We start from the raw sequence: 26,715 nt of genomic DNA on the forward strand, positions 1-26,715 counted from the left end.
AACACATCTCTTCAGCTCACATCGGAGCTGCTGAGCTGTGGAGCGACAGAGCTGCAGAGAGTGTGAGTTGTGAAATACGAAAGAATTAAGTGCGATTCACATACAACATCCACGACACGTTCACGTCACGTTACGTCAGTTATTCTACCCAAGACGGGTCTATGGTACTAGGTGAGGCCGTTTCGTCACTAAGTTGGTTAGTGGAGCGGTATATGAAAACAGCACGGAAGAAAGCAGAAGGGGAATTATTTGCTTGTAGCGTGAAAGAAACAGACTGATCACGAGCGAGCTTCGGCAATAGCGTATTGTGTTTTGTTTACAAACAAAACACAGTAGACTTCCAAGATGGCTGAAGAGTGGTTTTAGCAAGTTGGCCCACCTTAGTATATACTTCTAGGCGCCTTGATTCTACCGTGCAATTATTATGAAAACATTCACATACACCGGCAACGTAACGACCCGTCAGCATACGTTCAACGAAAACGACCGGCGGGATTTGTAGAAAAGAATAATTGACCGAAAGGAACGGTTCCTTGGGTTTTTGTCTGGGCTTTGTGTATTGGCTTTTGTTTTGATTTTGTTTGTACAGTAATTTACATCTAATTCGACATTTAGCTAATTGGACAGACCCAAGGCGCCTCTATATGTACCAGGTGAAACAATCATATGAAATGCACTTTCAGCCATATTGGAATTGCTGTCGGTATTGTTTACAAACAGCATCCGAACGCTGCCGGTGGCTCTCTACAAACTGCTACGATTCTTATTCGAGCGATGCCTACTATGTTCGGATTTCGAGAATTTATGTGAAAAAGACGGGATGATTTTGTAGAATTTCATTCTCATTTCCACTACTCTCGCATGTGGAAATGCAAAAATGGCGTATCCTAGCAACAACAAAACAAACAACCCCCGCTCCACAAACCGTAATCCCCTTCTTATTGAAGTGATGATGTTGCTTCACCTGTTATACATTGATATAAACGCCTTGGACAGACCTACGATGCAACACGTTTAGTTGGACATTTTTGTAAACATTGAGTTCGGGGCCCAAATTATGGCGCCACCAGTCGCAAATGTCCAATTACTAGTCAAAATCGCCTCCAATACGACACTGAGTGGTGCCTTGGCATGTCGCATTATAAGTAACTTACTGTACTTTTCATGCCAACATATCTCCTATGGCGGGTTTACATTAGGGAGATTGTTGCGGCAGGCGTTACGACCAGGCCCCGGCCAAGAGGATATGATCCGCGAGTCAAGATGTGTCGCAAATTTAGCTGTCATTGCCAAACTATCAAACTTCTCGGTGAGCTCAAGGCAGATATATGAAACAAGGTGCACCCATTCGCTAATCATAATTAATTTGAAACAATCGTCAAATTCGCGAAAATTTAAAGAAGGCAGTTGTGCAATCTTAAAGTTTGAATGGAGATTCTTAAGTTATTCGATTACTTAAAACACGACGCTCTCTTAACCATTTGGCTATATATTTCACAACACACAACATTTACTATAACTCGCCATTATAATATAAAATCATCATCAGACACAATTCCAGTTCAATATTACGTAATACTGTATTGCCTAGAATACATAGAAAAGTAAATTTTCATTTTCATTATTTTTTATTTTAGAAGTGTGTTAATGTCATCCTGTAAATTCATGGCTGTAGAGTAGTTTTCACGTTTTGACCCACCTGGCAGTATGTTAAGCGCCTTGATTTACACCAGCTTGAGAGTTTGGCAGTTCTCGCAAGTGACAGAGGGGCGGTATAAAAAGACAGAATGATGCGAAACGGAAGAGGGGAGCCTACCTGAGCAAGAGAGAGAGAACTTGATCACAAACATCTGAAAATTCCTGGATTTCCTGGGCCTTGTATTAAAAAAATGGACTATTTTCGGATGGCGAAAAAAAAACTACAAAAGATAATCCTATGGGAAAACTTTTTCATAAAACATTGATTTCATTGTTTTGGCAGTTTTGTCAGTTTATAGTTTTTCTTCTCCGTTTTCGCCGCGAAATTCATAGCGAAAATTGCGCTCCGGTGGCGTTCATATGTAAATACCTAAAAAATATTAAAACACCACAATCAACAATACTGAAGATAACCTAATGCCCGTGCGATATTGACTGTTCGTCCTTATTATATTATGTATCACTCTATGTACCATTTCGACAACTACGTGAGCGAGATTTGTTGTTTATCAATCGCCATAGGACTTCCTACGGATTCCATAACCCCTTAGAGAATTGTTTCCGTGAATTCAATAGTGCTTGTGCCGTGTTCGATTTTAACGTGTCCAAAACTGTCTTTAAAAATAGGATTAAGAATTTAATATAAGGATTCAGTCTGTGGAATTATAAACAATTCGAGACGGTGATAAATACATAAAATAAAAAAAATTGCTATCTATTGAATTTTGGCTCCGGTGACGTGAATACGTAAGTACCAATAAAAGTGGCTGCTCTCGAGGATCAAGAATATAGTCACAGCAGTGGAACTCCATACAATTCACTGACTAAAAAGTGTCGACATTTTCAATCCTTGTTTACATGAAGAATAATTTTTTTTCAGGCATAAGGGTAGTGTGGTCCCGTGGGGTAAAGTGGTCACCTGTGTGTTTGGTAGTATAATTATTGACTATTGACACCGTATTGATACGAGATGGAAAATGAAAGGTGGGAAGATTTTTAAATCTGTTACGTCACAGATTTTGTTTATGAATGTCACTTTTCTTATTAGGCTGTCAAAAAAGTCCTGCGGTATTTCCGCGAGGTGTCGTTGTAAGCGCGTAGTTCTAGTTGTATTCATTGTATCGAGTCATACTATAGCTTGTTGGAAAGGTACTTTTGCGCGCTATAATATAGTCCTTGACAGTGTTTTGTTTGGTTAAGTCGTTCGTTGAGTTATAGTGTTGCAAATATGGAGCAAAATAAAGAGAAAATCCGACATATTTTACAGTACTACCATGACAAAGGCAAAAATACATCTCAAGCTGCCAATAAAATTTGTGCAGTTTATGGACCCGATACAGTTTCCATTTCCACCGCACAACGATGGTTTCAACGTTTTCGTTCTGGTGTAGAGGTCGTCGAAGATGCGCCACGCTCCGGAAGGCCTGTCGTCGAAAATTGCGACAAAATCGCTGAATTAGCCAAGAAAGACCGGCATAGTAGCAGCCGTAACATCGGCCAAGAGCTGGGTATAAGTCATCAAACCGTTATTAACCATTTGAAGAAGCTTGGATTCACAAAGAAGCTCGATGTATGGGTGCCACACACGTTGACCTAAAAAAACATCTTTGACCGTATCGACGCATGTGAATCGCTGCTGAATCGTAACAAAATCGACCCGTTTCTGAAGCGAATGGTGACTGGCGATGAAAAGTGGGTCACTTACGACAACGTGAAGCGCAAACGGTCGTGGTCGAAGCCCGCTGAAGCGGCTCAGATGGTGGCCAAGCCCTCATTAACGACCAGGAAGGTTCTGCTGTGTGTTTGGTGGGATTGTCAAGGAATAATTATTATGAGCTGCTTCCCTATGGCCAAACGCTCAATTCGGACCTGTACTGCCAACAACTGGACTGCTTGAAGGTAGCACTCATGAAGCAGAGGCCATCTTTGACAAGCAGAGGCCGCATTGTCTTCCATCAGGACAACGCCAGGCCACACACTTCTTTGGTGACGCACCAGAAGCTCCGGGAGCTCGGATGGGAGGTTCTTTTGCATCCGCCGTATAGTCCTGACCTTGCACCAAGTGACTACCACCTGATTTTGTCCATGGCGAACGAGCTAGGTAGTCAGAAGTTAGCCACAGAAGAGGCCTGTGAAAATTGGCTATCCGAGTTTTTTGCCAATAAGGAAGCGAGCTTCTATAACAGGGGTATTATGAAGTTGGCATCTCGTTGGGAACAAGTCATCGAACAAAACGGCGCATATTTGACTTAAAACAGATAATTGTAACTAATTTTATGAACAAATGAAAATTCAAAAAAAATACCGCAGGACTTTTTTGACAGCCTAATATAACAGTCCACTACATAGAAGAAGTGTTGTTATTAAAAGTAAAAATAAGCAGATGAAATGAAGGAGTTTTTTTTCTCTTTAATCAGTGCTAGCGTACAAAATCATAAGGAAATTTTACCAGAAACGTAAATGAACAAAGTCAGAGTCACAGAATCTTTTGTTCCTTTGACGGAGAAACTTTTGAAATTGGATGGGAAAAAAGGTGGCAAGTTTTTTTTCATGTGAAATGCACTTGAAAAATCAATATAATTGACTTCGTATTCGTATTCGTATGACCTAGATTGAGACGAAAAGTTTTCCGCTTGCGTCTTAGTTTTAGACAAATGAAGTGCTCAGTACCTCAGTACCCAGTATTGTGAAAAAAGCAATTACAATTGCTAACAAGAGATAAACTTCCATGAAGTTGCTCTAAAATCGAAACATAGTAGACATTAGAACATTATTTCTGATGTAAGAAGAAATCAATGAAAAAATTAAACATTTTAGTTCGTGAAATGTTCTGTTTTTTTATAATGCAAAAAATATTTTTTGGAAATATGTATTTAGTTTCTGTTTATCCCCTATCAACGTTATTCGTTGAAACATTCAATTTTGTACCATTTGAGAAACTGACTGGTATGCTTGGTATGTGAACTTCCTACCTTCCTGGCTACTAATACAATAAGAGCCCCCGCACACTACAGACTTTTTTCAGCCGATCGGTGTAATGTGCGCACATGCATACCTCTCCGTACTGATTAAGAAGCCGATCGAACTATCGGTCGACAAGTAAGTCTGCAGTCTGCGGAGGCTCTAAAAGTTTAACACAACCAAAACCTGTGAATCTTCCCACCTTCTTTTCTTCATCTCGGTATTGATAGTCATCTTATGTTTGAATAATTTCATGACATTCGAGTGACCCTGTATTACAGTGGAGCTGTCGCATATCAAGATATAAATAAAAACAAAAAACGCTCTCTCTGTAGCCATTCGATCGTAGATTTGTGCGTTTCAAATTTAAGAAATTTCTAGTGAAATTTAGTATATTTAACCCGATGTTTGCGACAAATCAACATTTTGGACGACTGTTCACATATTCTGTGTTTCCTACTACGTTTTTGTACGTATGAGAAATATTCATATTCTGTGTTTCCTACTACGTTTTTGTACGTATGAGAAATTTCAATTATGATTCAAGGTGAATAGGCCTAGCTCATTTCATACATGTAACTACTTTTTCAATAATGATTTAAACAAATTTGGCCAGGAAAAAACGCATAAATCTATCTCTTTTAGCATGATATGTGCGAGTGACTCGAATTCCTCCCAGTTCCCCTACTTGATTTGATCTAGTTAGCTAGACGCAAGGTCTTTAATGAAGAATGAAAAGATGGGAAGGTTTATATGAACATGTTCATAATTACATAAGTTTATTCAAATATTAATATAACTATTCAGTGCAATTTTAACAAAATTTGAAAGGGAAATAAAAAATTAATGTATTTTTTCAATATTGTAGACTCGTGTTCAAAAAATACAAATTACACTGTTTCAACGTTATATTATATTTTGAATGTATTCTCTTCGGATGATTTTCTCAGACTGACAAACGGTTTTATAATGGAGGGGAACCTCACAGTCAGGGGTGTGTACATTTCAGGGTTGACTCTACTTGCACATTCGAGGGGTTGTCAAAAGTTTTGTTTTTCTTTCTCTTCTACGCTTACAGCTCGGCCATCCTGCACAAAACCTTTTAAACAAATCAATATTATGCTTCATCTTCTTCTAGATACTCTATGTCTTCATATTCAATGTCGGAGTCTGGTGCCTTGCCTTCTGCTTTTTGGTAGAGTCGCATATTTAAAGGGTCGAAAATTCCTTCAAAGCGAATGTTGGATACTTGATAGTTATCTAAATCCCCTACTACATAACGATTCCTATCGAGTACTTTTTTAACTTCATACGGCCCTCGGAATTTCGGTTTGAGTTTACTTCTTTCTCCTACCACATTCATTCGTCTCAACATAACTAGGTCGCCTTCTTGGTATTGGGTGTTCTTCGTGCAATGGCTATTGTACGCGCGTTTGTTGTATTGTTGCTGTTTACGCATACACTGGCTTGCCTCTTCCCGTATTCCATCCAAGTCTCTAAAGGTTACATCGATTTGATCCTGTAAATATTGAGTCAGATCACAATCTATCCTCCTTTTCTGATCCACACCGAACATCAGTGTTGCGGGACTTTTCCCAGTCGAACGATTAACCGTGTTGTTTAACAAAAACTCTACATCAGAAAGCACTGTATCCCAACATTTACCCGATTATTCAACCATCTTACTAAGCAGCGGAACTAATGTCTTGTTGTACCGTTCAACTTGACCGTTTGCCTTGGGACAAGCCGTAGCGACCTTCACATGTTTCACTCCATGATCTTCCATAAACTTTCCAAACGCCACAGACGTAAACGCCGAACCTCGGTCCGATACCAAAACTTTCGGCGTGGAATATGCGTAAAAATAACCCTTTAACGATTTCATCACATCTTTTGAGTTCGTAGTTTTGGTAGGATAAAGCTTTATAAATTTTGTAAAAGCGTCAACGACGGCAAATATGTGTTCGTTTTTCCCTTTGCTCCTTTCTAAAGGTCCAAGATGGTCTATATGCAGCACTTCAAATGGCACCCGAGGCTTCTCCACGTCGAATAGATTTCCATCGAACCGTTTATTTCTGGGATTATATGCAATACACGTCACACAGGATTTTGCATGTTCCTGTACTTGCTCACGCATTTTCGGAAACCAGTATGTTCGTCTGATCAATTCACACACTTTATCTACTCCAAAATGGCCCATATGATTATGAAACTTATTGATAATCGAGGGTATCATCTGCTCAGGAATGTAGACAAGAGATCTGTTACCCACAACTTTATACAATATAGCGTTTCGAATCTCGTAATCTTTCGTTGGTCGAATATTCAAAGCCTCCTTAATTTTTGTTACATCAGGATCTCGAAGCTGAGCAATACACAAAGCGTTTTCGAAGACATTTGAAGAATTATCGTCATCTACCAGGGTAAATACGTTTGAGCGAGATAGAGCATCCGCATGCTTCATTCTTGTTCCAGGTCGATGAACAATCTCGAAGTTGTATTGTTCAAGGAACATAGCCCAACGAAAAATCTTTGGGTTGATATCCCTTTTTTCTAGGGTTTGCTTGAGAGAGTTGCAATCAGTGACAATCTTGAATTTCAAGCCAAATAAATACGTGCGAAATCTCTGCAGGCAGTAGACAATCGCAAGAGTTTCAAGTTCAAAACTGTGTAGCTTTGATTCCGCCATCGTGGTTTTCCGACTGTGGTACATTACGGGGTGCATCAAGCCATCGTCACTTTGTCGTTGCAGCAATACTCCACCGAACCCTGACGACGACGCATCTGTATGCAGCTCGGTTTCGGCAGTTGGTGAATATATGCGCAAAACTGGCTTAGAGATTAGTGCGTTTTTCAAACATTCCACGGCCTGGATGTGGTCAGCGGTCAATTCAAACTCATTATCTTCCTTCATTAATTCGTAAAGTTGGCCTGCTTGTACGTTAAAACCCTGAATAAACTTCCTGAAATAATTCACTAATCCCAGGAACCGTTGCAGACTTTTCCGATTGGTTGGTACAGGAAAATTTCGGATAGATTCAACATGTCTGTCACTGGGCTTGATTTGATTGCTTTGCACGTCGTAGCCCAAATACTCAATACGAGTTTTTACGAAATGACACTTAGCAAACTGTAAATCCAAATGGTTATCAGCAAGCGTCTCAAGTACATTCCTTAACGATTCGAAGTGTTCTTGTAACGTATCGGACGCAATGAGCATGTCATCAATAAACACTATCACTCGTCCTTCTTTAATTAACGGATTCAACACTTTCGTGATATACTTTACGAAAACAGCTGGTGAATTTGCGTATCCAAAAGGCAAACGATTGAACTCGTATTGGCCATTATCAGTAACAAATGAAGTGTACTTCTTCGATTCTTCTGACAGGCTAACGTGGTAGAACCCATTCTTAAGATCGAGCGAAGTAAAGTATCGTTTTCCATGAAGTTTAGCAACTTGATCTTCAATTACTGGCATAGGGAAATGATTCCTTTCAACTATTTTATTTAAAGGTTTATAGTTCACGCACATCCGAAATGTATTATTCCTTTTACGTGTGAGTACTACCCGTGAAGTGTAGGGAGAATCGCTTTCTCTGATGATATTTTGTTGAAGTAAATCGGACACAATTTTATCAAGTTCGCTTCTCTCGAAGGCGCTGAGTCGCTGTGGCGAAGATGAGAAGACTTTGTTCTTCTTTAAACGAATGTCTGCTTCGAACCTCACTAACGGCTTTTCTGGCCTACTTCTTTCTAAATAACTTTGCCTCACTAAGCTCTCCAACCATTCTCGACAGGACAAAGTCTCTTTATCATCTCCTACATCCAAATTCAAACGCGCAACAGAATCAATATCCAACATACACGTTTCATCGATGTTAGCAAGCGTAAACCACTCGTGATCCAAAGTAGAATTGATATCGTACGGCACGAAACGAAGTCGATGTATGTGATTGTTCTCTAAGAAACTTCTGCCGAGAATAACATCCACCTGCATTGTGTCGTTTGGCACTACCAAGAATCGCACCCGATAAACTGTTTCCAATACACGCAATGTTGTACTAAACTGACCTATAATTTGCGCTTTCGAGTTGTTCATTCCAACAATTTCTTCAGTTGCTGCGCCCAGCAATAAACATTTAGGCAATAATCTTATTTTAATTAAATTAGCATAACTACCGGAATCGAATAAAGCCATTGCTTTGATACGTTCTCCCGCAGCATCAATTTGCACTTGTTGCTGTGATGATTGATTGACCGTCAGTTGGCTGTCCGTACCGACCTCATCGAAGATCGCATTCGTATCCGATCGCCTCATTCCATCTGGTTTTGTAACTGCCACCTGTTGAACTGCCCGTTGCACAAATTCTCTTCCCCGGCAAATGTCGGATAAATGTCCCACACGCTGCCATCTGTTACACCGCTCCTTACGCTGTGGCCTGGGGCAGTCTAGAGATTTATGCTCTGATTCACGACAGTTGAAGCACACTATATCTGTTGTTGAAGGACACAACACGGAATCTGCTTTCGATGGTCTTGGAGCAGCTTGAGGTATCATTTCCATGTTTGACGCAATCCACTTTATGTGCCTCAACAACTCGAGTGTTGATGTGTATTGTTTTGCAAGAAGACTGCTGTACACTCGATCATGACGAAGTCCTTTTATAACATACTTCAGCGTGGCTGATGCACTGAAGTCACCTTTCTGTGCGATGGCATCTACTCGGTATACATATGACTCGTAGGATTCTCCTCGTTCTAACTTCACTGCTTCCAGTTCACGGTGAATGTCAGCTTCATCATACGTTTCGGGAAAACTCCTGACGTCGGTACCAGTTAGCTGCCGCTCCCGCCAATCGAGTTGAAGCATACAACAAGCACACCTGCTCCGACCATCCATATATGATGCGAAAATGGTCGATTCTTCGTAACCACTTGCCAACGCCATCTCCTTCAGAATATTCCGGAATCAATCGTCCAACGTCATACGGATGTAAAGCCACGCTTTGATATCGATTTTCCCCAACGGAACTTGTTTCTTCGATCGATTTTACATCGTGTTGTTCCTCTTCGTCTCCATCTTCTTTTTGTTGATCTACATTTCGTTTCTCGTCTCCATCATTCTCCGCATCGTAAAATGGCGCCTCCGTTTGAATAACCGTTTCGCTTTTCGTCAGCTTAGTAGCCATTTTTCGCGTCAATGGCATCGTCGCTAATATCGTCGAAATAGTTCTTCTCAAGAGATTATCCGTTTTACCATCGTCCTCTTCGAGAAGTGCCGGGTATCCCACTTCTGAAGCTGTAGACTCGTGTTCAAAAAATACAAATTACACTGTTTCAACGTTATATTATATTTTGAATGTATTCTCTTCGGATGATTTTCTCAGACTGACAAACGGTTTTATAATGGAGGGGAACCTCACAGTCAGGGGTGTGTACATTTCAGGGTTGACTCTACTTGCACATTCGAGGGGTTGTCAAAAGTTTTGTTTTTCTTTCTCTTCTACGCTTACAATATTTTTTCTGATATGGTCAAAAACCCATGATTACCTTTGCTTTATCATCTACCCCCCATTATTTGTCAATTTTTCCTGCTTTTCTTGTCATTTTGACAGTTCAAAATTGCGGAACCATTGCGACAAGACAGAAATTTGTTTTGAAAGAACGAATTGTGGAAAATCAAGTGACAAATTTTCTCAGCTTTATAATTAAAGTTTTTCTGTAGTCCTAAATTTCTAAATTTGTTGAATGACACATTGAAGTTGACCACTGAACTTATTTCAAGGATCGACATATCAAATGAAATCTTAACTTTCGATGAATCCGCAAACATGCCTAGTAGTAACTTCAAAAACTAAACTTAAAACGACAAAAGAGTCTTCGATTGTAGGATATGTAATGATAGAAAAATATTATATGATAAAACTTAATTATATATAAACAATATTACATATTACAGTTGTAACTAGCGGTTTGCTAGTTTGCGTGGAGAACACGCCAATCAAAAAGCAATCATTCTTCATAATTGTATGTCAGTTTTACTCTGTTATTTCAATGCCATTTTTATTGAATGGTCTTTGAATTTTAAATTCGAAAAATTAAAGCTCAATATAAAATGTTTTAGTTTTGAAGTTATAAATATAAAAAATTTATAAAGTGAAATGTATCACATACACTATTCAAGTAAGTTAATGATACTTATATTATATTATTATATCATTACAGCCATTCCATGCCAAACGGATATAGTAATTCTTAGATTTTTGTCAAAAGTGGTAATTTTGTTCTTTATCGTGAAACATTAGATCCCTATTTTTTTGACGTAGAACTAAGTCTTTCATTTCTATACCGGAGTGTAAAATCAAAGTTTCGAAAACAAAAGCGTTACACCGGTGACCGAGATTTTGAGCTATTAACTCCTAAATAACTGAACGAAATGGTATGATAAACACTTCATTCGAAAGATAAAATGTCTACGCGTTATATAATTGTTACTTTTTTGATCCAAAAACTTGTTTCAATAGCTTAACTTAACGCTCTCGTTTTTTAAGTCCCCCAAATATTTATTTATTCATTCATTCAGAATGGATTCAGATTGAACTTCAAATGAATGATCACTAAATCAACGATAGTCCTACGTCGACCTTGCGGTTATACCACAGATATAACCCACTTCCCGTTTTTTGACGTAGAATTACGTCTTTGATTAAGGGTGCCAAATCAGAAAACAGGTCACGTTTTTATGAAATAAAGTTAACGTTAATAACTATTTTTGCCACGAACGGATTTTAGCGATTTACATACTAAACGAATCGGAAATTCCCTAAGATTTGTTTAGTATGCTATACATTAGAATCTCCTGGTTTGTAAATGGTTAAAATTCATGAAAACTTTAGGCGTTTCCATTTTTCCATACATTTGTTCTGTCCATTTGTGTACTTTCCCAGAGCTGTCAGAGCTGTCAATAGCTGTCAGAGCTGTCAATAACGAGCAGCTTATCGACAACCAATGAAGGGGAAATCGTAGGATTTGAAGTCGCCGTGAACAAAGAAAAAGTAGAAGAATGAAGGGGAATATTTGCCTTGAGTATAAACAGTGGATCTCGCTGAGGCAAACTTTCATTCGGCATCGGACTGTTGAGCAATCCAGTTCACTTTGCTTTCGCTGCGCTTCGATCTAAGATTGGACCCCACCAGTGGTAATCCAACTTGGATATCGTCGTTTGCTTTTTCTGTTCGTTATTCGTATGGTGTGTTTTTCTTCCCGCGTCATAAATTAGACGTTTCGCGTAGTGTGTGATGAGCAAGAAGAAGAGGGAGGCAGGCTCTAGCCCTGCAAAAAACGAGCGCAGGGGCAATGAAATTCCGAGGCAAGCGTCATCTAATGATGCGCTCGCACTGAACCGAGCCTTCGCGAGTGTGACACCGCATCGAACAACAGGAAAATAGGCGATTGCGGCATGTCGGTCGAAAATGTAAACGGCTTCTTTGGTGCCTTTGAGAATGCATCAATGCATTAAACTGACGTAAAAAATATTTGGGGAATACCAACCATCTTGAATGTCTTACTGGAATGTTATAAGTTATTTAGGTTCGCGTGCCAGTCGCAAAACTGCCTTCAACTAGGTTTGCATTTGCGCTAACATTGATCATAATGAAGCATTGCTACTGTTTTCGAGGTTGTTGATATTAACAAAAAGAGTTTATTTCGCTTGTTTGGTCACCAAGAAAGTAAATGTTGTTCTGGAGTTTTGTATGTGATTAGGTTTCGCTTACCAGTAGCAAAAATTCCTCCACTAAGGGTGACAGCTGCGCTTAACAAAACAAAACAAAAGCGTTTCTTTTGAGAATAGCGCAAAATGACGAGAAGTATTTGTATTCCTAATAGCTTCAAGCCACCAATGTATGGTTCTGTATGCATGCTATGGCGAACGCTTGTTTGGCGCTTGGTTTACGTTGTACGAACGATGCCTAGAGGTGCGATTGCTTTGAGGCAATACTGAATAACATGTAGCATGATATTTGATACTTGCAAGTGTTGTCTTTGTTGTTGTTTCCATTCGGTGCCAAAGAAGTATTGATGTAGTTATGAGATATGGAATAATGGTGCTGGTGTAACACGTATATAATCGACTGTAGCCGAGTCTATGTCAATTGCGAAAAAGGCCACCGGAATAGCGTTCGAGGTAAATTTTCAATGCATTGACATGGAATAGATTGCGACATACGATCAGCTAGTGTATTGTTTTGCGAGGGCAAGAATGAATCATCAATCAATTATCGTCAACTGATTTTACAATGAAAAACTATTTCAAAGATTATTCTACTAAGCAGTTGTTTCTAAAATTTCACAGCATTATAGAATAATATCCGAAGGTATAAACAAGCGACTTATATAAAATAACAGCGTAGTTCTACGTCAACAATGCGGTCGTATCTTGGACACAACCTCCTATAATTTTTATTTTTTTATTATGGTGCCATTTCCATTTTAGGGTGGTCCGAAAAATCAATTTTTTGCACCTTTTCCCAAAAATGACTTTTTTCAAAAATTAACATTTGAACCCCTCAACTGATTCAGATGATCGATATATCGAATTGATGCATATGAGCTGGTTTTGTCATAATAATATATTTATATTATTAAATATTGGACCCACAAAAATGGATTTGATTTCCGTAATTATTGATTGTAGTCATTTTTCACTGTTTTCATGGCTTTGGAAGGGAGGGTGCTATTTTTCATATTTATATTTATATTTATATTTATTTATATTTAGGTTTAGGAGCTAGAAAGTTGAGGATTTTTTACATAACATATCTCCATATCGGAGAGGCTTTTTTCGTTTTTGAGATATGATTTTTCTAAGTTAACCGATGTTTCGAAGAAACAATTTCCCCCTTTTTTCCATTACAAAAATTCATAACTTTTGAACTAGTGGACTGATCCAGGTGATAGACATATCAAATTGTAGCTTATGAGTATATAATTGTAGCTTATGAGTATATAATATATCCGTATAGTATATAATATATAATATATCGGTTCAGTAGTTCAAATGTAGTAGTCAAAGCCATGAAAACAATAAAAAACCACTACAATCAATAATTACGTAAAAAAAATCCATCTTTTTGCAAGCTCAATATTGTTTTAATAAAAGGCTTATTGGCTTTAATTTGATGTGTCGATCATCTAAATCGGTTCAATGGTTCAAACGTTTGTGAAAAAAGCCATTTTTGGGAAAAAGTGGAAAAAATTGATTTTTCGGACCGTCCTAAAATGGAAATGGGCTAAAATAGAAAAAAATACGGGTCTAATGTCTTACGATAAAGAACAAAATTACCACTTTCAGATTTCAGCAAGTGGGTCCACCAGTATTCTACATACCATGTGCATGTCTTCACATCTGCCATCCAGAGCTAAGAATCCAGATATACCAGCTTTAAAGACATTTGACTTACTGTGAAGGCATTTGATTTTGTGAAGTCATTCTGAAGACATTATGAAGTATGTGAAAACATTCCAGTATGACAGCGTATGTTGATTTTTGGGAGATATTATTTCCATTAAATTCCAACTATTGACCAAAAATATCGTCAAAATTTGTCTCAGTGTCATTCGTTCACTTTTTCATTAGTGTCACTTGTTTACTTTTGTTTTTAGTAATCAACGGAGACTTTTGTCTCGGTGTCATTTACTCACTTTTTCCAAACAAAAAATCGACAAGTATATACACTCGATAAAAAAAATAGAAAAACACAGTCCGGAAGAGTCGGAAATTTTAAGCGATTTTTGGCATGCTGTAACTTCGTGAAAAATTAACGCATATCGATGAGAAGTACATCATTCTAAACAACTTTCAGGTATTAGAATGTTTCACGTACACATTTTTATCCTGGAGTGTGTAGGTGTAGTGGGCAACAATGCCGGGAACAACATTTTTTATGTTTTTTCAAAAATTTTGTGGACTAACACAATTTTTTGCTAACCAACTCAACAGCTAATCTAATTAACCGGCTTTCATTCGATTCCTAGAACGTTACTGTAGGACCTATTTATACAAGGATATTTCAGTTTGAATGAAAAATTACCCCTTCGTTCCGATGATGGATAGTTCAACAAATAATTATTGCACCGCAAATCGAAGGGCAGTTTTGAAAACACCAATAAATTCTGCACGATTTGCGATTCAATACTCTTTTAATTTACTCCAAACTTTGAAAAATCGGCTAAACGTATCAATATGAAACGTTCACAGATGTTTAGGAAATACACTAGGCTAAAAATTTAACTGCAAATATTAGCCCTTACTGCGATATTTGTAGAATTCCTGTTTTCGGCACTTTTTTGAAATCGATGCAAAAAATTTATTAGGTGTACCGGTAAGCTTCTTCGGTTTTACAACAGATGGCGTAACATGATATTATTCCAGTGAATCAAATTTCCAGACATTCGTTGGGAAGCTATTGTCATTGTGCGTCTTTTTCAGTATATGTCAAAAAGTTGAAGCGTAAACAACATAGTTTTTTGTCACTTCGAATATGTCGGTTTTTTTTTGCGGGGAGTGTTACTTTATTACTTCAATATAAAGAAAAAAGCTGCAGAAAGTCATCGCATTTTGGTAGAAGTTTAACGTGACTATGCTCCAACTGAGTGAACGTGTCAAACGTGGTTTAAAAGTGGTAATTTTGACTTAGAAGACGAAGAACGTTCCGGACGGTCAAAAAGTTTGAAGATGAAGAATTGGAGACTTTACTCGATTAAAATCCGCCACAAACGCAACAAGAACTTGCAGATACACTTGTAGTAGCTCAGCAAACCATATCCGATCATTTAAAAGCAATGGGAATGATTCCGAAAGATAGGACATTAGGTGCCGTATGAATTGAAGCCACGAGGCGTCGAACACCGTTTTTTCACGTGCGAACAACTGCTTCAACGGCATAGAAGAAAGGGTTTTTTTTTGCATCGAGTCGTTATTGGCTATGAAAAGTGGGTCCATTGTGACAATCCTAAGCGTCGGGCAACGCATGGATACCCCGTCCATGCAGCATCGACGGCCGCGCGGAATATTCGCGGCCGGAAGGTCATGCTGTCTATCTACTAAAACCGAATGAAACCATTACGAGGGACCTCTACCGACGAAAATTGAGCCGTACACTGAAGGCAAAACGGCCACAATATGAGCAAAGACACGATAAAGTTATTTTGCAGCACGATAACGCTCGGCCGCATGTCACGGAACCGGTCAAAACATACATGGAGACGCTGAAATGGGAGTCCTATCCCACCCGCCGTATTTTCCAGACATTGCTCCGTCCGATTACTACCTTTTTCGATCGATGCAACATGGCGTGGTTGACCAGCACTTCTCCAATTCTGATGAAGTAAAAATTTGGATCGATTCGTGGTTAGCCGACAAACCGACCGATTATTTCCACAAAGGGATTCGTGAATTGCCAGAAAGATGGGGAAAGTTGTGACTAGCAATGGGTTATACTTTGAATATTGTATTTGTAACCATTTTTGCAGAACAAAGCATTAATTTTTGAAACTCCTATTAAATTTTTCTTTTTCGTCAGAGTAACAAATTATCGTTATGTAGAATTTATTGAAGTTTCGATTTGCGGTACGATAGTTGTTTATTGAATAATTCATCATCAAAGACGAAGGGCTAATTTTTCATTCAAACTGAAATATACCTGTATGGAAAGGTCCTACAGGAACGTTCTAGGAACCAATGGAAAGTTAGTTGATAAGGTTAATTGGATTTGCTGTTGAGTTGGTTAGCAAAAAAATGTGTTAGTCCACAAATTCTTTGGAAAAACGGAGAAAAATCTATTGTTTATCTCTTTTTGGTATTGTTGTCCACTGCACCTACATACACCAAGATAAAAATATGTACGTAAAACATTCTAATACCTGATTTGGAGCTTTAAAATTATGTGTATCCTATTGATATGCGTTAATTTTTCACGAAGTTACAGCATCTCAAAAATCACTTCAAATTTCCGACTTCGCACTCTGTTCCTCTAATTTTCGTTGTCGAGTGTAGAATGAATTTAATAACAAAACGATTTTCACTTCAAATTCTGGATAACTTTATGCGGTCTGAGTGCATATTGTCTTTAGAAGACATTAGTTCATGTGCTGCGCTCGAGAATTCGAATTATTATGACATTGTTTTTTAATTATTTTGGACATGTACTGTACAATAGATTAACTTAGTTCTTTTTTTTTAACACTACCCAGATCAAAGGTTTTCTGGTTACAAACCGTTTCAATAATTATTTTCATTGATATAGGTTGAGTTACAACCAAAGCTCAAAGCTCAATCAAAACTGAAATAAACAAATAGAGTTATCACAGTTCCGTTTTTTTGTGGAAGAACTGGGGCGATATTCACTTAAGTGCGATTCACATACAACATCCACGTCAAGTTCACGTCCCGTCACGTCACGTTACGTCAATTATTCTACCATACAATTTCTATGAAAACATTTACATACACCGGCAACGTAACGACCCGTCAGCATACGTTCAGCGAAGACGACCGGTAGGATTTGTAGAAAAGAATAAATGACGGAGAGGAACGGTTCGTTGGGTTTTGGCTGAGCTTTGTGTCTTGGCTTTTGTTTTTTTTGGCATTTTTATGCCAACATATCTCTCAGTACCAAATTTTTTACTCAAAATTATTCGCGACAAGCTAAGAAAACCAGTCTATATATTATCATTGTTGAATAATAGTTGGGACTACAGGTTTTAAGCATTTAAATAATATAATTCAACTATTTTCATTGAATTTCTCGAAAATTAGAACTGATTCCTAGCCATGCTGATTCGAAAGAGGGCATTGCAATTTAAAACTTTTGTAGGTGGGAACTCTAAGAACCTATCGTTCATAATAATTGTGAAGACATTTTTCCGTGCCATGTTGAGACATCTGAAAAAATCATCTGGCATCCATGCTGCCATCCCTGATTCTGTCGTTAATATCGAAAACAAGATGGTTGCCTGTTGTTGATATTTCTATTATATCCACTGCTGTTAAATATTCCTGCAAAATAATTGAAAAGGGACCAGCAAAGAAATCAATTGTTCGTAATTTGTTTTCGGTAAGTTGTAGCAATTATGGTTTTTTTCATTTGTAACTGAAAAAGATTTCTGCGTTTGCAGACTGGAAATGTTCATTCATCAGACAACAGCCTTTCCAGCAAACCAAGCGGTGTTCTAGTCAATAACCTAACATTTTTCCGCTTTCTGTGTCGCAGCAGAAACTTCACAGTGGTGTTCCGTTCACGATATAACGATGGGTTTGGATCCATATTTGGCTAATTCAAAACATTGTGCCTGCAGAAAATCATTGAAAAAATATCATCATATCATTGTGAAGTTAATGTAAAACATTTTTAGAGTTTTTTTTTTGTCAAATTCGTATTGGCATCTCATGACAGATTCCAATTCATATCAGAAGTAGCCCTCAGTGTTCCATTTTAATAAACGACCAACAGCAATATGTTGAACCATAAAAAAATAGTGAAACACATACGAAAAATCGTTTTCCAATTGTGATACCTACCTCAACGTTTAAGTAGGTCAGAAGTTCCTGCGAATGGGATCTCATTCAGAGTGCAGCATTGGGAACGACATTTGCAATGCAAGGAAATAATTTTAGATACAAATATTTACTAATCTATTAGTTCTCTCGAAATTGATCAGGAAACTCATGTGTGATCATGTTCGATACGATTGGTACGGAACTGACAGTCAGAAGCAGAGCTCTGCATAATCATAATCAACTGAGGATAGTCAGCTGACTATATCCGTATTCAGTTAGTAATGCTTTTTGGCTTCTTCACGCAGTTTCTCCGCCAAAACGACTAAACAGTCAGTCGGGCGTTTAGTCGCTATCTCCCTCTACCGACTCGACTATATCATTTCATTCTTCCCTGTCAAATTGTCCTCATTGCATTTTGAAGTGACTTTCGGGCCCTGGTCAGAAGTTAGCAACGCTAACAAGAGAAATAGGAGCGTTGAAGTAAATAAACTGTATCGTGCTTATGATGCGAGAAGTTACATCGCTTCCGGGGCTTCATAGCGCATTCAAACTCGCAAGAACCTCGATATTTATGTTTTACTTTTCGTGATTAGATTTGTTAAGCAATTTTTTAGATTACGTGTCACAGCAAAATTTGTTGCGAATACAACTTCTTATTGTCCAATTTAACGAGAACAATATGGAAAAACAATTTTTGGCATAAAACCGTATTTGCTGAAGGAATCTAAAGTAATTCTGGAAGTGCTCCATTTTTTCTCAAAATGTATTAGTAAAGCTTCCTTGATTGGAAGAGATAGTTGCAGTTCAATCCTATATAAGCAATTTAAGCTACGGTTTAATTTTCGAAAGCATGAACTTATTTGACGCCCTATAATATACGAATACATGTACAAACCGCGAGTCGGGTTCGATGTACTCATTTCTGGACCAATCTAGCGAGATGAGATATTGTTAGTGAAGGCATGAATCGAATTATTTTTTCAAGCCATATTGGTACAATGAAAAGATGAGCAAGTATTTGCTGTTGACGATACTGTCCCCGATTCATCCAATCCCAAAATCAGTCTTATAACAAACCTTCCTAGTGCTGTTGATAATATAATGTATCTGCGCGAGTTTCAAATGGAATCCTCTCTTTCAGGTTTCCGCACTAAAGTCAGTCACTTCGTCCGGTATGTTGTATCCCGATATGAAACAATACACACCAAAACCACGTAACGCTCATGGCGGCGAGTTCAAAACAATTGAGCAGGAGTTGAAGCGCAAATACGGCAACGAAATCGTCGATGAACTGCGCGAGGATGAAGAGCGACGTAAACCCACAACAGGTAGTAACACCAATGGTGATCGTCGACGTGGCAATGGAAGATTTAACAATTCAAGCCGCGATGGGATGAATCAAACGTCGATAAACTCATTCTTTGGAAAATCGGGAGGTGCACGCGAGAATAGCCAGCCTGCCGGACTGGCGGCAACCTTGGACGATGGAGACTTGTGGGATGATGACGGGGGAGCGGGGCCAAGCTGCAGCGCTCAAATAAACGTGGAAGAAAAAGCGGTGACGATAGAAGAACGAAGATCGCCTTCCGTGGAAATTGTATCAAGTGATTCATATTCTCATCGATCGAAAGATTCGAAAGAAGATAGAGACCGACAGAAGCGAAAATGCAAAAAAAGAAAATCCAGTACGAGATCAAGAGACCGCTCCGGTGAACGTTCACGAACCTCGGGAGATCGATCACGAGAGACATCAAGATCGAAATCTCACAGTAAATCGAGACATAAACCAAGGGAAAGGTCTAGATCTCGTGAACGCTACTCTAACCGGTACGAACGATCTTCTTCCAAAGAGTTAGAAGTGGATCGACGAATAGGACATAAAAAACATAGAGGAAGACATGATGATGACTATAGCCGACGATCGACAAAAAAATATGCCAGTGATTTGCATGATAAAACGGTGTCCAAACGTCCTCCGTCACCTGACGAAGACTATGGTCACAGTAGAACAAAACAGCGTAAGTCCCATTATGATCGGAATCCCAGTACCACAGCTGATTATAAACCATTTCATGGTAGCGGGAAAAAGTTCAACGACCGTGAACGTGACTATTCTACGAGTGCTGGCGGTACTCTTCTTTCCACTGATGATATGTGGGATGATGATACGGCCGTATCGAAGAAAACTGAAATACTTGATGATATACTGTCTGAAAATGTACCCCCTCCACCACCACCCCCATCTGCGACTAGGACGCCTCCGCCTCCACCTCCTTCAGTCGGAGAACTCAGTTACTCATCCGGATTTTCAATCTACAACCAACAAACTGTTAATTCAGACTATCAACCAAAAGCTCCACCTCCACCTGTGATTACATCGCCAAGAGAGAAAAAATTATCTAAAAAATTGTATGACCATCTGTTCGATACATCCGCTAATAAACCCGCAGTACAAAGTGACCACAACAGTGAAGCATCGAGTTCTGTGTCTGGTAGTGTTCCAACTATACCGATAAAGCAAGTTACTGCTGCTCAATTTACCACGGCTGCTCAAATTCATGCAACGCTGCAGAAACTGAATGCCGCTATGTCGAAAGCTAGGCAGAATGGGACGTCTCCTTTGCCATCAACAACGGCCACAACGGTGACGGGCAAACCGATTGACGTGAGCAGCAGCGCTAGTACTTCTAAGGTCGGACTGGGTACCGGTTTTCCTCCGAAGTCTGTTCCCGTGGCGAAAAAAGTGAACTCTGAAGTAACAGCCAAACTGCAGAACATTCAACTAGAGCAGGAAAAAGTCTCCAAAAAAAATTTAGCCGATGTCGTTATACGGTTCCTGATGCCATACTATCGCCAGCAGAAGATCAAGACCAAGGAGCTGTTCAAGGGTTTAGCACGAACCATCTCACATAAGTTCTATGATGTGGAAGTTGTAGGTAAGCATTTTTTTCTTTTTTTCGCATTAATTTACAACTCGATTTTGAATAATTGATTACCAGCAAAACAAACAAAAAAAACAGGAAGTGGGTTATATCTATGGTATAACCGCAATGGTGACGTAGGACTATCGTTGATTCAGTGATTATTTGTTTGAAGTTGAATCTGAATCCATTCTGAATGAATGACTAAATGAATATTTGAGGCACTTCGAAAACGAGAGCTCTTTCGCTTGCATGTTATTTTCAATTCCAAGGGGAACTGACAGATTATTTTTCAGCAACGGTCACTTCTCTCCGGATTCTTCTCGATAATCAGCAAACGTAAACAGTTGCGCGCGTGTATGTGTGTGTATGTGTGTGACGGATGCTCCGATGTCTCAAGCGGAACCAATTTTCGATGCTGGTATTCTCTCGGTCGTTTTCTCTTCTCTTAATGATAATGAATCCCTTGATCCCTCGCCGTCCAGCTCGTTCAACTCGTTCAGTAACGATGTTGTCTTGTCGATGTCCTCACGAAAAATGAATGCGTTTCACCACCACAATATCGCTTAAGTATGCTTTTTGTCCGTGACTGAATCGAAAGAAGGTGTGGTTTACGATGGAAATTTGGAAGGCAAACTAGAGGCGAATGAACTCTTTGAGTTTGAAACTTTCGGCGACTGAGCAATAATTGAAAATTATATGATTATCGCGATGCGAAACATTTTCCATTGCGCGCGCGAACTGTATTCGATACGAAAATATTCTACTGATGGGGGAGAATAATCTTCAGAAGCTTTCCTGCTAATTAGTTGCACTTGATTGAAAAATCACAAAACCAAATGTATTCGATCGCAGCAGTACTATGTGGATAGAAAACATTAAAATAAACTCTTCCGCTTGAACATAATTTTCAATTCCAAGGGAACTGGCAGATTATTTAGCAGTAACGATGACATCATTCCGGATTCTTCTCGAAGTCCACCACCAGTGGTTAATGCTAACTTGATAACCACCTGTTAATTGCACTTGATTGAAAAATCACAAAACCAACTGTATTTGGTCGCAGTTTTACATGGATAGGAAACATTAAAATAAACTTTTTCACGTGAATGTATTTTTCAATTCCCAGGGAAACTGGCAGATTATTTTTCAGCAACGATTGAATCTTTCCGGAATTTTCTCGATGCTGAATGACATCCAAACGAAAAAAAATCCGTGCGTGTATGTGTGTGTGGCGGCTGCTTCGATGTCTTCCCGGGGAACCGTTTTTCGATGCTGATACTCTATCTTGGTCACCTTCTCTTCTCCTCCTGCCTCCTGCCTTCTGCCTTTTCTGCCCTCCCTCACAGTTCCAAACAAACTGCATGTCTTTCAGGTCAGGTCAGGCTAGGTAATGAATCCCTCGATCCCTTGATTCCTCGCCGAAAAAGAATAATTTTCAGAAGCTTTCCTGTTAATTGCGATCGATTGAAAAATCACAAAACCAAATGTAAAGGGTGTGTCACATCAAATTGCATCACGGAAAAAACGCTGTAGAAATTAAATTTTTAGGAATTATATCTTCAGCTTTCGCTTATAATCAGATAAGAGTGTATAGATCACGTTGGCCATGCTTCACTGTCAATTTTTCGTAAATTTGGAAAAATGTCGTCGGACGAAAAAGAGCGTCGTGAATTAATCCTGTGCACTCATTTCGAGAATCCGGAGTTGTCACATCGGGACATCGGTAAGATGCTGGGAATCGTCCAATCCACGGTCAGCAGAGTACTAAAACGATACTTCGAGAACCTAACCATCGACCGGAAGGTGAAGAAAGGCAAAAATGGATGCTCCGTCAGTGAAAAAGATCACAAGCGCGTAGTTAAGCAGTTTAGACGTGATCCGAAAAGTTCGGTCCGAGATGTCGCCAATAAGCTGAATTTGTCAAGTTCATTCGTTCAGCGGACCAAGCAGCGGGAGGGTCTGCGTACATACAAGGTTCAGAAGGCTCCTAACCGCGACGAAAGGCAAAACATGGTGGGGAAGACGCGAGCCCGGAAGCTGTACACCGAAATGCTGACAAAGCCGCATTGCCTGGTAATGGACGACGAAACCTACGTCAAAGCGGACTTTCGTCAGCTGCCGGGCCTGTTGTTCTTCTCCGCAGAGGACAAATTCAGCGTTCCGGAGGAGATTCGCAAGCAGAAACTATCCAAGTTTGCCAAAAAGTACATGGTGTGGCAAGCGATCTGCTCTTGCGGAAAGCGGAGCGCCCCCTTCGTGATGACCGGCACGGTAAACGGGCAGGTTTACCTTAAGGAGTGCCTACAGAAGCGCTTACTAACGCTATTGAAGCAGCACGAGGGCCCGACCATCTTCTGGCCGGACCTCGCTTCGTGCCACTATTCAAAGGACGTGTTGGAGTGGTACGAAGCCAACGGGGTCACCTTCGTGCCAAAGGAAATGAACCCGCCCAACGCGCTGGAGCTTCGCCCAATAGAGAAATATTGGGCGATTATGAAGCAGGCCCTCCGGAAGAACCCAAAAGTTGTCAAATCGGAGGCGGACTTCAAGAGAAAATGGATTTCTGTTCAAAAAAACTACAACCTGACGTTGTACAGAACCTTATGGACGGGGTAAAGAGGAAGGTGCGAGCATACGGGCTTGGGCTCGAAGTATGAATAAAAAGAAAATGCCAAAAGTTGTTTAATAGTTTTTATTTTACTGTCTAAAATTTTCAAAAGGATCGGTCTACTGGGCGAATTTCTACAGCGTTTTTTTCGTGATGCAACACCCTTTATTTGGTTGCATTGTTATATGGATAGAAAACATTAAAATAAACTCTTTCTCATCAATGTATTTTTCAATTCCCAGGGGAACTGACAGAGTATTTTTCAGCAACGATTAGTTCTTTCCCGATTTTCCTCGATACTCGAAGCCCACCAGTGGTTAATGCTAACTCGATAACCACCTGTTAATAGCACTTAATTGAAAAATATTTGGTCACAGTGTTACATGGATAGAAAACATTAAAATGAACTCTTTCGCATGAATATAGTTTTCAGTTTTCAGGGGAACTGGCAGATTATTTTTTAACAACGATTGAATCTTTCCGGTAATTTCTCGATGCTGAATGGCATCCAAACGAAAATAGTTCCGCGCGTGTATGTGTGTGTGTTGGCTGCTCCCATGTTTCAAGCGGAACCGTTTGTGGCATCACTCTCCTCCTGATGGATTCCCTTTCGGCCTAAGGTGCACAAACAGGCTCTTGGTGACACCGTTCATCCGCGCTTTCATGATATCATGAAAGAACATGATAAACGAAGAGCTTCACCACAACATCGACAACATGCTCCAATCGCTGTTCAATTATAACTGAGTGAATTTCCGAGTGGCGCTCGCTTATATACCGATTGGTGATTTCAATAGCCTGTTTTGAAAGCAATTTTAAGACTATTGAAACAAGTTTTTGGATCAAAAAGTAACAAGTATATAACGCGTAGACATTTTATCTTTCGAATGAAGTGTTAATCATACCATTTCGTTCAGTTGTTTAGGAGCTATTAATGCTCAAAATCTCGTTCTCCGGCGTAACGCTTTCGTTTTCGAAACTTTGATTTTACACCCCGGTATAGAAATGAAAGACGTAGTCCTACGTCAAAAGGTGAAGATTGTTGGGAAATCTTTACAGATACGATCAGAGTAAACTTTTGTATGGAAATGACTTTGAGTATAATGCGTCCTTTTGTTCTATCATTATTTGCGCATTGCTTATACAGGGTGTTAGGTAGCAGGTCCGGAATATTGACGTAGGACTACGTCTTTCATTTATACACAGGATTGTAAGTTAAAAGTTTCGAAAACGAGAGCGTTACGCCGGAACAACAAGATTTTGAACGTTAATACCTCTCAACTCTCCGTTGTGCACAATATCCGGTACTGATGTTCGCGACGGTACAATCTTACGCGACTGAAACAAGCAGAGGTACTCACGTATTAGCGTCACCGAAGCCGAAATTCAATGGATAGCAATTTTATTGTTCGCACGGACACTCAGTCTTCTGGATTATTGTTTTGTTGTTTGCAGCGTCTGATTATTTTTAGTGCTAAGAAAATGCGTATTTGGGATTTACGTATGAACGCCACCGGAGCGCAATTTTCATTAAGAAATATTTTTTTCGAAATAAAATTTATTCTATGGTCAATGTAATGGTGACGAAGTTTCCATCTAACGAGGATAAGGAACCGAGGCGGCCTTATGCCGCTGAGGTGACGCAATCCGAGTTGACTGTCGACGCGCCGTCGAAAGCTGCGATCTCTCGCAAGCAAACCTGTGTTCAATCGATTGCCCGGTTAGTTTGAAACATAGGAGATGATCCTTCGGTTTGGAGCGTCGGGTGGCATACGTTTGCCCGGTTTATGTTTTACGTAAATACAAATACGCACTAAAATAACTGACTACCCGTGCGAACAATAAAACTGCTATCTATTGAATTTCGGCACCGGTGGCGCTAATACGTAAGTACCCAAGCAGATGTCGCCGAAAACTATGCACATTCGCTTGAAGCTGCGTTGCCGGATGGGGATAAAATTGATGAAGCTCCTCTTGAGGACTGCTGAAGCATGGTGAAAACAGCCATGAACAGCGTAGCGAAGAACATTTTGCATCAAAATAACCATAAATAACCAGGAATTTTCATTCAAAACCAGGAACAATTGGACGATTTAGATATGTTTAATTACGATTTAAATGAAGTGCACCTGTATGTTTTATATACATTGATCATCAATCAGAGAGTCAACGGAACAAAAGCAACAGATGAATGTTAGCGTCCGTTACCGGAATGAAACGAACGCGGCACATTAGAATCCAGGTACATTGGCTCAGCTTTTCTAAGCTCAACGCACGGACAGGACTTGATCGAAGGATTAAAGAAATGTTTCAAAACTGAACCTAGTTTGTTGAAGAAAGCATGGACGGTTCCCATGTTAATTGGAAACTAATTAAGCAGTTGAATGAAGAAATCCCCAAAATTCGAGGCAGCCAAAACTACGAGCTCAAGTAGCTGCGTTTTGCATGCTATGCACAATTCATTCAAAGAAGGAATGAAAAAAAAGCTGGTTGGAAAATTGATGAATTCCTTCAGTGCTTGTACAGCCTGTCCAAAAGCGTTCCGTTAAGACGTGCGAAGTACTTCAACTACTGGATCGGCAAAGTTCACCCCGAAGTTTTGAGGAGTAAAATGGATCGAGAACCAACCGGTGGCAGAGAAAGCCTTGTACATGCTGCCGTACCTTAAAACCTACATAGCCGCAGTCAAAGCATAAAAAGAACGTCAGTAAAAAGATACCCATTCAGATTTACGTAGAAGCTTTGATGTTGTTTTCACAGCTAGTACCTTTAGAGTAATTGCAGAGCCTGTTGAGGATGAATTCCTGAGGACTATATCAAGCTTTTACTTAACATCAGATTCTGCAGTTCAACCATTTTCAACGAGCTCTCAGAGTAACGAGACTATGACATCTTCCCTTTTCTCAACTCTTCTGAGAAAACAAGGGCCACCAGGAAGAGGAGGAGTATGATGTACTTGAGCT

General features: G+C 39.5%; 1 protein-coding gene across 2 annotated transcripts in view; it reads left to right on the forward strand.

Annotated features, from left to right (window-relative positions):
• The window catches only part of LOC129775544 (ATP-dependent DNA helicase Q5), a 37,246-nt gene that overhangs the window by 3,474 nt on the left and 7,057 nt on the right, over window positions 1-26,715 (forward strand). Inside the window, exon 4 of one of the 2 annotated variants that reach the window (XM_055780397.1) lies at window positions 19,362-21,156. The exons of the other annotated variant lie outside the window; for it this stretch is intronic. Coding sequence (XP_055636372.1) covers window positions 19,362-21,156 — 1,795 coding nt within the window. The remainder of the gene's footprint in view (window positions 1-19,361; window positions 21,157-26,715) is intronic. 2 annotated transcript variants of the gene reach the window in all.

The sequence above is a fragment of the Toxorhynchites rutilus genome, chromosome 3 (assembly GCF_029784135.1).
Source record: "Toxorhynchites rutilus septentrionalis strain SRP chromosome 3, ASM2978413v1, whole genome shotgun sequence".
Taxonomy (NCBI): Eukaryota; Metazoa; Arthropoda; class Insecta; order Diptera; family Culicidae; genus Toxorhynchites; species Toxorhynchites rutilus.